Source organism: Tamandua tetradactyla, chromosome 2 (genome assembly GCF_023851605.1).
Source record: "Tamandua tetradactyla isolate mTamTet1 chromosome 2, mTamTet1.pri, whole genome shotgun sequence".
In the NCBI taxonomy this organism is placed as follows: Eukaryota; Metazoa; Chordata; class Mammalia; order Pilosa; family Myrmecophagidae; genus Tamandua; species Tamandua tetradactyla.
In genome coordinates, this window is record NC_135328.1 from 29,485,893 (window position 1) to 29,498,910 (window position 13,018).

A 13,018-nucleotide genomic window follows, 5' to 3' on the forward strand; every position below is an offset into this window, starting at 1 on the left:
CTCATGCATTATGGCCTTGGTTTCACATTGTGGACTCAAATTTAAAATCCAATTTAACAAATTCGAGAAAATCCCAAATTGATTTGGAATATGCAAGTACCTGCAGGGAAACCGGTCTTAGCGTGGTTCAGGTGACCCTTCCTGACTTGGGGCCTGCTGACCTCGTAGCCTCACCTCTTCCAGTGACCCCAGTGGAACTCACTCTCCATGTTGGATCACTGTCAGTCCCATGAATGCTTCGGGGTCTTTCTTATAACTGGATCTTTGCCCATGATCTTTTCTCTGCTTGAATGAATGCTCTCTTGCTTTACTTGATAACTCCTGCTTGCCCTTTAATTCTCAGCTTAGAGAATTCCTCAAGAAGTGTGCTCTGGCATCCCAGGTCCATTTTAGGTACTCACTCCACAAATCCCCACTGCCCTCTAAACTTCCTAAGCCATAAAACTCCATACTCTTTGAACCAGATTATCTCTTGTCCCATCGTCTTATACAGTGTCAAGCCTTTCAAGTAGAGCTTATTAGCAGTACTAAAATATACTATCAAAACAAACAACAAAATAAAGCCAAAGATTATTATTTTTTTGTTATGTGAAACTTACAGATACTAAATTAGATGTCCTCATAATACACAGATCCACATCAGTCACAGTAAAGCTAAACTCAGACCTACTTATTAGCTGATATAATAAGTCCCTTATTTTAAATTAGGTTAAATTATATTTTTGTAATTGGCAGAGGAATAAATCTGAATTATTAAGTTGGTTTCAGACCTATTTTTATTCAATTCATATTTTCTTTTTCTGGGGCTTATACTTGGATAATTTTCCCTCACCAAGATGCATAGTCGCATATCATTTATTTGAATATCTAAAAAAAATTTGATTATTAAATTAATATTTACCATGACAAACTCTGGGATCTGCCCTGTAACTATTTGTTGAAGAGTGCTTTGAAAACAATTGCTTTTTATTTCGTTGCTTTGTATATGTTATACTATACGATAAAAAAGTTAAAAAAAATTAATATCTAAATAATAGCTTGACTGAATGTGGAATTTAAAGGTTATCTTCTCTCTGTACTCTATAGACATTGCTACATTTCCTTCCCACACATAGAGATGGAACTGAGATGTTTTATGTGACTTAGATTCTTATTCATTTTGTATAATTTCCCTTTTCTCTATGGAAATTTAGCTACAATTTTCTCCTTAACTTTGGACCTCAAGAATTTCACTCTGAGTAGTGAAGGTATGTTGGCCCAATACTCAAGGACTATTTTTTGATCCAAAGTTTTAAAATTTTCTATAGCTCAGGGAAACTTTCTTCTGTAGATGGGACAATTCTTCCCTTTCATGCTTTCTCCCTCTCTCCTTCTGGAACTCATTACATGCACATTGGGGCTTGCAGGTTGATCATTAGTATCCTGTCATATCCATCTTATGGGTTTGATCAAGTAGAATATTCAATTCCTTTGCTTATTAGCTCTCTATTCTGAAAGAACTTTCAATTTGACCCTCTAAATCACTTTCAGCAGCATTCATTCCATTTTTCTGCCCTTCTGTTCAAAATGTGAATTTCAGGATATTTTTATTTCTAAGAAAACTTTCTTGAGCTCAATATTCACCTTTTTCTTTTTTTTAAAATTTTTAATTAATTTTTAAATTAAAAAAATATGACAAGAAAGAAACAAACATTTTTAACATATGATCATTCCGTTCTACATATATAATCAGTAATTCACAATATCATCACATAGTTGCATAGTCATCATCATGATCATTTCTTAGAACATTTGCATCAATTCAGAAAAAGAAACAAAAAGACAACAGAAAAAGAAATAAAATGAAAACAGGAAAAAAAATTATACATACCATACCCCTTACCCTTCCCTTTCATTGATCACTAGCATTTCAAACTAAATTTCTTTTAACATTTGTTCCCCCTATTATTTATTTTTATTCCATATGTTCTACTCGTCTGTTGACAAGGTAGATAAAAGGAGCATCAGACACAAGGTTTTCACAATCACACAGTCACATTGAAATGAATAGTCACCTTTTTCATAGCACTGTGCTCTCACTGAGGGTATCAGGGAGATTTCCTTATGTGAATGTATTATGTGTGGCCTTCAAAGTACTGATAGCGTTTTTAAAAAATCAATACAGTCTCACCTGCTTTACAGACCATAAATTCCTCAAGGACTTTTATCTGCTGATAGAAAAACTTACTTGATTTCCAACCCTAATGTTATCCTTATTTTCCATTGCATGACATTTTGAAATTTGACCCTGTAAGTCCATCATTTTGAACCAGAAGTCCTTATAGCATACATTGGAGTCACCAATCTATTTATCATGGGTTTGCAGCAAAAGTTGGACTTTGATGAAATCTTTCCTGTTGCAAAGAGGGACTGTCCCATACAGCACCGATACGTCCTTATTTAGGAATCGGGTTTTTCATTTGACCAGTATAGGGGACCTACCTTTGCAAACCACTGTCTGAAGTTTGGCACTCCATTTCCCCGAGGTGGTGCACCTCACTTCTTCTCTGCCTCCAGATAAAACGAAGCCCTGGTGACAACTTAGCTGACAGAGGGTCCCAGGTTTGGCTGGCTGCTTGCCACAGGTGGGGGGAGACAGGATGATGCCTTTGGGCTTCTGAAAGGTGGAGCAGTGGCGCTCTGTTGTAGGGAAATGAGAGAATGTCATTTGCATTCTCCCAAATTGGAAATGTCACAGGTTCCCTTTTCTCAGAAAAAAAAAAAAAACCAATTACGCTGCTTTGGGATTAATACAGGTCACTTAACTGCACATGACCCCGAACATACAATGTATTGTAAATGACTTAAAATTATTACCTCATGGTATTTTGCCAATGTACCAAAATCTCTCAAGACATCTAACTGCTATTTTAAACAATGCTGACTGACTTTAATCATTTGCTTGGAACACCTTCATTCAGTTTGCACAATGTTGCTTAATGGTACTCAAGTATAAATAGGAAATTGAATTCCATCTTTCATGGAATTATTAAGTTGGTTATTAAGTGGTTTATTAAGAGATAAATTCAGCAATCAGTCTTTTCTAGTGAGTTTTTCTGGTGCCATTTTTAAGCAAACACACAGTGAGAAACATTTTTATACCTTTTCAAAAATATTGTGCAACATATAATTAATTAGGGCCTTCATCCTTAATGTTGATTTCAGCATAGATGGAAAATAGGTGATGAGTTAGGTAGAATGCAGATAGAACGGGAAATCAAGGTTGCAACGATGTGTGTGTGTGTCTACATGTGTGTGTTTGCATGTCTCTGTGCACGCATGTGTTTTGTGTGCACACGTGCATTTGTGTCTCTGTATTTGCGTGCATGCGTTTGTGTGTGTGCATATATGTGTCTGTGTCTTTGCATGTGCTTGTGTGTGTGCATGCATGTCTTTGTTGTGTCTCTATGAGTGTCTGTGTGTGCAGTAACTCTGCTGGCAGCTCTGCTCACTTTAGTCTGTATTTTCCCTGTAGTAATCGCAGTTTATTCAGTAACTACTATGTGGCAGGCTTTATTCTAAGTGGTTTAGATTTATTGACTCATTTAACCCTCTGCACTAGGGAGTACCTGTCATCACTCCCATTTACAAACAAGGAAACTGAGAGGTGGAGAAGTTAAGTAGCTTACCCAAGGTCACCTGGCAGGTCAATGGCAGAACTTGTGAACTCAACCACCCCACCATTCTGCTTTCTTCCACAATGATTTCTTTCAAAACTCTGTACCAACAAAGGCCATTTACCATGAGAAATTGATTTGTCTTTATTTCTGCATGTGTGTGAGTCACATGCCTGACCAGGCTTTCTGTTCTGCTTTGACCAACAGGAAAACTAGAGCTAGATTTGTGGTTCAGACTATGTAGGGCTAAATAATAAACCTAACATTCACTGTATTTTTTCCCTAGTTTTTAATGGTTGTATTTTTACATTCACAAGCTTAAATATTAACATTTACATGTAAATTCTAGCCAGAAAAGATGGGGTCCCAATGAAACAGATTTTGGGATTTACTGTCCCATTTTCAAAGCACCCCTTTTATAATGATGGATTCATCACAGTCACTTAATTTAATGCTATGAAATATTTCCCTTTGTTCTGATTTTATACTTAACAAATCTGTTGATGGTTTGGTTCCCTTGCAGCTTCTGCCTGTAGGGAAATAAAATACTGCTCAGGTCAAGGTCTTTTCAGGACCCCTAATAATTGGGTAACTTGTTGTAAATGAATAGATTCTTCATCGAATCGTAAATTCTATTCTCTTGTCCTGGAGAGATTAATTGCTTCTCCATGTGATGATCTCAGTTTCTGAGCTTGCATGGGAGGGCCAACCCTTGGGCTGTACAGGAATCCCTCTGTTAAGAGCAGCATCCCTCCTGGTAATGCCTACTTTATTATTGGGCATGGATGCAATACCACATTATACTACGCTAAACCTGTAGATCAGTCTGGAAGGAGATGACATATTTATAATACCCAGTTTTCTCATCTTGGGTCCTGGCAGATCTCCACTTATTTCCTACATATGGTTCTTCTTCTTCCTTTTGGAAGTTGGTTATTTAATTATATTCCTCCCAGTATTCTCAGGAACAGTAAAGGATCACTAAATGGCAGCTATTGTCACCATCATCCATATCAGTATCACCACTGTCATTTGTCCCTACAATGTATAAGAAGCAGAAGCTGGAAACCCTCCTGAGTTGATTCATTCTAGAACCAGTTACGTTAGTGAGATGTCACAACTTTTAGTGAGGAACAAGATTTCTATTAGGACAGAGCTTTGGATCCATCTTAAGGTTCACCGGTACAAAATGTTGTGCTTTTATCAACAAAGACAGATAAACTGCTTTTAGCAAAGCAAGGGAGTTACACAATATTTGCCTTAAAAGAAATCCATCCAAATTGATTAAAAACAAAAAGCATTGCAATTTGAAACTGTGAACTGCAGGGAATTGGAAACTTGAATTCTTGTGTATATATATATTTGCCAGTGGAGAGGAATAAAACAATATATTTGTCTATGTATCTATAAAGCCCTGCATCTGTATATATAGATTTGTATCCATATTAATTGCAAGTCGGTTTTTAGTGCTAGATCTTCATAGAAAAATAGGAGCAATTTGTAAGCAACAGAAATTAATTTTGGAAGGCGCCACCTCTCAGAGGCTTACCCACACACCGGGGTACCGGACCATCCCACCAGTTTCCTTGACAGGTAAGCTTTGCAGTCCCTTCAAGCCTGTACCCTTCATCACAGGTAACCAAGCACGTTGTCTTATAGGACATTTCCCCCGTAGAGCAGCTGATGCGGCCGTGTTTGGGCTGGCGGAGACGGTGACACGTTCGCACTGTGTGAAATGGAAACAATTAGATGGCATTTTACTAAATGAAGGCAAAGATAATAATTACAAGTTCAGTAATACTTAGGCTTTGAAAACAAGATAATATCCTTTTCTTCGAAGGTCAAAACTACATTGCTACCTTTCATAGCTTATCAAACCCCAAACCAAAACCATTTCTGCCAATCCTAAAGAACACCTAGGGCGTTATATAAGCTTCTACAAAGGTTCCATGCACTAGAGTAACTTTCCAGAGACCCACAACCTCCAGATGGTCTGTCCCTGGGCCAGATAAGGCCTGAAATGCAGACAGACCAGCCTCTCCAGAATATCAGATAGTTCCATCCCCCTATCCCATATTATTGACAGCCCCTTTCAACATGAAAAAGTTAGAATGGCCACAGCCCAAATACACTAAAGAGGAGGAAAAAGATCAAAGGTGATAGCGGAGTCATACAGAGAACGCAGGGTTAACAAACGAGTATGAGTGCGGAATCATTATACTGATATTTCTTTTAGTCTCCAGTATCTTAGAATATCTAGAAGTAAAAATCTAAAATTGTGGAATTGTAACCTATACCAAACTCTGAAATCTGTTTTGCAACTAATTGTTGCAATGGGCTTTGAAATTTATTACTTTTTTTAATATAGGTTGTTTTTCACAAAAATTTAAAAAAAAAATCAATTGTGATAATAAATGCACAGCTGTATGATGAAATTACGAACCACTGACTGTGCACTTTGGATGATTACATGGTATCCGAATATATAATAAATATCAATAAAATTTTTTTTAAATGTCAAAAGTAAATAACACATCATCATTTTTTTTTTTTGCTATATGGGGCAATTAAAAGCCTATGTTTTATCGAATGAATTGCCCAAATAATATCACCATTTTCAGACAGCCATCTGCCTATTGTTGAGAAATGTAAACTGCCTGAGGGGTCTGGCCCTAAAGGGACAAATGATGGCTATAGATGGGAGGTGGCTGATAAGAAGAGGAGCTGCAGCCAGGCTGCACCTCTGCTGTGATTTTCCAGGACAGAGAATTCAGGTTTACGGCCCAATCGTTTCTCAGTGTTCTTGGGCACACACTGGGCCTTTTTCTGATCCCAGCCTCTGTAATCAATCTGCCACTATCCTCCTCTGTGACCACAGCTCTGGTCCTTCCAGCCTTTTACTCTCTCTCTCACTCCCCCCCAACTCCACCACAAATTTGGTGATTTCATTGTCTATGAAGATGATCATTCCAGTATCCTGGAGTCATAGTTTGATTTCCTCTTCTCCAGGTCCACTGGCCATACGCTCAACCCTCTCTTAGCCTCTCCTCCCCTGGCCCGACCCTCTAGAGCGAGTTATCGCCAGTTCCAAGTATCTCACTCTCTGACAATGACCTACTTTCTTCCTAGATCACTGCCTAAAGTGCTCCAACTCCACCAATTTATACACTATTCATGTCTTGAATCAATTCCGTGCTCCTCAATTGAGTAAAATCAATTTATACTCTATTTCTACGTTTTTTTTCCTCCAGTCCTACCTTAAGCCCACTCCAATCAGTGTTTCAATGAGAGGAAGGAAAGTAAAAAGGAAAGGGGACGGGGAGAAGAAAAGGAAGAGCAGGGGATGGCAAGGAAAGTGGAAGAAATAAAGAGGAGGGGAGGAAGAAGGGGGGGGAAGAGGACAAGGAGAAAAGGGGGAAGGCAAAGAGTAGGGGAGAAGGTAAGATAGTAGGAAGGGAAAAAAAATAAAAGAGAGAAGAAGAAAAGTGGGGGCTGTCCTGACTCATGAAAAAATCCCTTTCAGTCAAATGGTATGTACCTTCCAGTCAGGAACAGAAATAGGAGAAGGAAGGAGAGTAGCTTCCTGTTGAGTATATCAAGGGATGGACACAAACAGTCATTTTAACAGCTTGTAGATAAAATCCCACAAGCATCAGGCATTGTACAAAAAACAAAAACAACCCCTACAGAAGAAGAAAGTTCAGCTGGCTCTCACTTGGCACTTCTAAAGGCCAGGAGAAATATAGCACTAAAGATTTTTTGAACAAAATCATTTGGGTCTTGAGAAGTTTGTCGAGGCTCTGGGTGAGGAGATATATTTTTCTTTCCTCTACTTTTTTGCATTTGCTCGTTTTTAAATCAGGCATCTATTTATTTATGATGAAAACTTAGCCTTACAACAATAGGAATGGGGACAAAACAGTCAAAGTGTTTGATAGGCTCTATTCTGAAGGAACACATTTGAGTTATATATTAGTTGGCACAGAACGATTATCGAGTGCATTAAGGTGTGTGCTTAGGATTTATTGCTCTTCAGAGAAAACTCAAGCATTCGATTAGAGGTTCAACAATAAGCCCCAGCCTTTTCTATCGCTGAGATGTTTTCAACTAAATTCAATAATCAGTGACAAATGCACAGAAATATTTTGGCTCCCGCATGTTTGCTTTTATTGAATGTGTCCCTCATGTAAGTAAGGAATCTTTAGAGATTGTGTCCATCATGCACCATGGGCTACGTGGGATTAAAAGATGAATAAAATATATTTCTATAATGTAGATGTGTAAAATCTGGAGAACCATATTAAACAACTGCTTTTGCTTCAATAAATTGCTGAAACCATTTCAGTCGTCCTGTCTCTAGACAAAATGGATTTGTAACATCTCTCGAGTACTGACAGTAAATCAGAGTTTACTTGGTGTCTCATACGGATGCAAATTATATTGCTTCTCAAATTTTGGTTTTCATAAACTTTTATTACCCCTCAGAGAAAAACAAAACATATGCAATAATTCTTATTTAGTCCTTAAACAGCTTACATTCTTTTTCAATCAAGAAAGCCCATTTATTATCATCTTAAAAACATAAATTTTGGTTTTAATAAACTTTCATTGCTCCTCAGGGGAAAACAAAGCATACGTTATAATTCTTCTTTAGCCCTTAAACATATTACGTCTTTTTCGATCAAGAAAGATCATTTATTGCTATTAAAAAAATAGGAACATGTTTGTTTAAAAATCCATACATTAGTTTCAACTTTTTTTTTTTTTTTTACTTTTTTATTTTAGCAAGCTAAAAAGTGCCTGCAATAAATGTTTCCTGACTGGCATCCCCTTTGCTCTTTCACTTCCATGACCAAGTGGGCTTGACATCTCAGACTGAGATGTCAGGAACTCCCCTATAACTTCTCTTCTGGACTTTCAGGTCCCCAGGTCCTTCCACAGCTGTGTAAGGCCCATCTCCTAAAAGATCTCTTATTGCACAGCATTCATGGACTGTGCCCCCGACTCAGGGAGAATGGAACCGCTAAAGGGCCACAGGTACAAAGTCACCCACATGGGCTGAGCAGGCTGGCAGCCAGAGATGGTTTATCATGACCAGAAACAGAGGTCGGGGAACCGGACAACCAAGGCTGAGAGAACAGCCCGCAAAGGGCTGGCTTCCTGCGAGGGAGTGGCCGCTCCTCACAGCTTTGGTGTCAGCAGAAAGGCTCAGCGTGTGGCCTGTGGAGGGTAGAGAAGGCAGCAGGGGCCAGTCCTTACCTGGAAAGGATAATACCCTACTTTTCCAGTTCTTCTTTGGAGAGCCAGTAGTGGAAAGTTAAAACATAAGGTTTTCCACCCTCTTTCTGCCTTGAGGTATTTGGAAGAAGGAGTAGAGATTTTACACAGAGCCTCTAACTATTGCCTGTACAGGAATATATTTGGAGGATTTTAATGATTAATTTTTTCAACAGTGAGATGTGAGATGCATGACTGAAAACGTCTTTCTTTTGACTTCACACACATCTTACTGATACTGTATTTTCCCCTTTTGGTTAGTCTTCCTTTCCTTGTTTAATCTTCTGGTTTTCTTCACTTTTCCTTGTCTGTTTTTCTGCACAGATAAGACTCTGGTTTGGGACCTCATATAGGCAGATTCATATTATATTTGGGTTCAGTACTGGTAGCTGATAAATATACGCAGTGGATGTCTGTCTGGGCTCACAGACTACCTCGGACCGCTGAGTGGGTGGCTTCTCCTCTGGCTGAGGGAGCCAAGAGCAGACAGATCCCCTTACCCTACTCCAGTAAGCTGGCTATTTATGAGGTCTTGGAGCAATAAAGTCCCCAGCAAAGGATACCAGAGAATGGAGCGGACAGGAAGCCAGATTTAACAACAAACAAACAAATAAGCAAAGAAAACCCAGGATTTTCCAGTTAAGTTTGCATTTCAGACAATCAACAAATACATATATATATATTTTAGCATAAGTGGGTCACCAATCTTGCATAAGACACACTTATAATAAAAATTATTTGTTGTTTATCTGAAATTCAAATTTAACTGGGTGTTCTCTTGGTGGAATTGGGTTGGTAAATACTATGTTCAGCAACTTAAGAAGCAAGGATTCTGGAAGAGGTCCTGAAGTCTATGGCTTGCTTCCCGCCTGCCATTTCTTAGATACTTCCAATCCTACTGGGGAAACCTTAGGAAGTTGATGCTTCAGCAGCTGTAAGGAGAAATAGGAGATCCTAGAGAAGGCCAGAAGGGAGGTGAATCGTGGAACTGTTTCTTTTGTTGTTCCTCTGACCTTAATGTGAGTCATGAGCTCTTCTTGCGGTATTGTCCTTTCTCTATTGGGCTGACTGGGCTGAGAATTCCACTTTAGAAAATTCACCACTTTCTCTACCATTTTGTTTACACCAAATGAAGGATAGAGATGTACCTGTTGGCCAGCTGCTCCTTTTGCAGGATTCTGGTATAGTTTCCTAAATCCTGCAATCACAGTTGGCACAAAAGTTGGCACCCACCCTAACTATTCCAGAACTCTCCCTGGCAGCCAGTTTTCGCTGCTTTAAGTTTATGCTCTGGGTAACCCGTCCATCTACTTCCCAGGCAGCCCCTTCCTTTGCCTGTTGATAAAAGGAACATCAAGCACATAGTTTATGATGATGAGGTCAACTGAACTTAGTAGTTTGGATTCCAAATTTCCTGTAATTTTCCCCCACCCTCACCCCTTTTTGTGGTCTGTGGTCTATGGAATAAAAAGAAAGAACTTACTGGCCCATTAGAGTTTAAATCAGGGAGGTCAAGCAAGACAATAAACAAATGTGAACTGACAGTCGGTTTACCTCTGCAGTAGCTCTCTGAAGCAGACCACAAACCAGTGGGTAGACACAAGAAGATGCTGCTTCCCACAAGGTCAAATCCAGGGTGACACTGGACCCCACAAGCTGCATTGAAGTGGTTGTTGCAAATGTTTCGTACAAAGTAACCATTTTCAGGAGGCTTTAGGGCAGGGCAGTGGACAGCTAGCATTTACAGAAATAACAGCAAAAACCAAAGTGAGCATTTGTCTATGAAGCATCCACCTTTTTTTTTTCCTAAGGGAATATTTCTTACATTCATCTCAATTCCCCATAACATTCCCACTAACTGTATTTGAAGATCTGAGGGCATATTTGGAAGACAAATCTTTATATCCCATTGCTATTAGGTATTTACTTCCAATTAAATCTTAAATACAGACCAAATAGTATTTTTTAACCTTAAAAATTTGTATTTTGAACTGTAGATGGATATGAGATTTCTTATTCCTTGACCTTCATGTCATTAGCTGTTTTCCCCTTAAGTTAGAGAAGAACAAAGAAGTCAAGCAAAGAATATTTGCCACTAACTCTAAGAGTCATGCCTTCTTACACATGGTATATGCTAATGAAATAGTTTTAAATTTTGATATGCATAAAAATTGAGACACTTTACTTACTAAAATATTTTAAAATGGATTTGACAACCAATAAAGCCGAAATTAGATAATTTCTTATTCAGATTTGTCTTTATGATTGTGACTTTCCTCTCCTAGATTCATTTTAGATTTTTTCCTAAGTGCTAAATCTCTCCGATGATTTCATACCCTTTTTCTCTGGAGCAAGCTATGGATGTGTTCAGTGATAATAAGAAACGCTATGCAGTAAAACCAAATAATACTCCCCAAAATATGATTTGGGAAAGGGATAGTAAAGATCATTCCAAATGAACTGGATTAAAATGCCAGCATTATTTCCCTCAAAGAGATCAGCTTTTATAGCTCCTAATTGCCCACCTTTTAAATTTCATGGTGGGAGACTCACCTTCACAGGTCTGCCCAGATGCCCGATATCCCTTCCTGCAGACACAATCTTCCAGGGACGTGCTTCCAGGCGGAGAGGTGTGATTTTCATCAGGACACGGAATGCAAGTGCTGACCCCTCCTGGTGAACCTTCAGGCTTGTACGTCCCCGATGGGCAAGCTGCGGGTAGACAGCAAGCAGGTATGAAGGGAAAATGTGCCAAGCAACAGCTTTCCGTAGGAATAATAGCATAATTCATGCAAGGAGAGAAACTTAATTTTGTTTTCTTTTACAGTGTGGTGTAATTATTTGCAAGTTACAAGCTGGTCTCCTATAACCCACAATTAGTTGAAATTACAATATGATACAGCATGATACATAGGCTCATTGGTAGGCAAACTGGAAATAGCAACATATGTTAAGGGACTGAAAGAAATCAGTTATCTTCAATAGATAAAACAATAAACTCTTATAATGCTTGCTTCAGAGGCACATATACTAAAACTGGAACGATACAGAGAAGATTAGCATGGCCCCTGTGCAAGGATGACACACAAATTTGTGAAGTGTTCTGTATTTTAAAAAAAAGAAGAGGAAAAAAAAGTCTTTATAATATGGTACACCCCCTATTCCATTCCCTGCCTCTTGTAAAGTTCATCCTTCTCCCCACTGCACACCCAGACTCCCTCCTAGGAGAGAAAAAAACCTGCAGATACGCAAAAAGCACATGGCTGATTGTTTCTGTTCAAAGCACCTGACAAAGGTTGAGAAAACAATGAAGGGCTTGGGGGAAATAATCCAAGTGATTGGAAATATACCTTTGGAAAGCAAAAAGCATTAAAGACCTTGCTTTTCCCAGACCCAAGTGGAAAAAAAAAAAAGCAGGATTTAATTGACCTTGCTTCAAATCATCTCTCCGCACAATGTGGCTTTGAATTTGTAACTTAAGCTCTCTGGATATATGCGTCTCTAAAGTAACTCAAAATTAAGAATTCAATACTACAGAAATTGTCAAATAAAGGGATCTTCAGTACTCAGTTAAGTCATTAAATATAGCAAAGCCTTAGTATGCATTTGATTATTAAAAAGCAGTAACAACCTAGTAATGTGTACTTATTATGGGATAGTATTTTATACAAATGATCTCATTAAAACCCTCAAAGTAATAATAAGTTATTATTAAGTATTAGTATTAATAATAATTTATATTATTATATTCATTTGAAATTTGAGAAAACGGAGGCTTAGAGAGACTTGATCACTTAACTAATATTATAAAGCTAATGGGGTGACAGAGGCAGAGTTAATTTGTTAGCAAATACTTATATAGCATTTCCTATGTCACAGGTAATGTTCTATCAAATACAGAAGTTGAATCGATGATGTTAACAATCCCTTCCAATGCTAACATTTGATGATTCCATAAATCGAATAATACTAAAAAGCAACTTAAGGAACATTCTATATGAGTGCTCAGATTCTGGCAAGACATTTAACAATTTATTTTTAAAAATAATATTATATGAGAAGGAACTAATTTTACAATTTTAGTT

At 38.2% G+C, this 13,018-nt stretch overlaps 1 protein-coding gene and 1 non-coding gene across 3 annotated transcripts in view; one reads left to right on the top strand and one right to left on the bottom strand.

The window, feature by feature from the left end:
- SVEP1 (sushi, von Willebrand factor type A, EGF and pentraxin domain containing 1) overlaps positions 1-13,018 on the bottom strand; it is a 208,188-nt gene that overhangs the window by 115,639 nt on the left and 79,531 nt on the right. For both annotated transcript variants that reach the window (XM_077141639.1, XM_077141631.1), the window contains exons 4-7: positions 11,487-11,645; positions 10,488-10,667; positions 5,206-5,382; positions 2,482-2,679 (exon numbers count right to left, since the gene is read on the bottom strand). In XM_077141639.1, the coding sequence (XP_076997754.1) occupies positions 2,482-2,679; positions 5,206-5,382; positions 10,488-10,667; positions 11,487-11,645 (714 nt within the window). The remainder of the gene's footprint in view (positions 1-2,481; positions 2,680-5,205; positions 5,383-10,487; positions 10,668-11,486; positions 11,646-13,018) is intronic.
- Positions 11,944-12,046, top strand: LOC143675182 (U6 spliceosomal RNA). Its single transcript, XR_013171426.1, has one exon. It is a non-coding gene; the product is annotated as a U6 spliceosomal RNA (small nuclear RNA).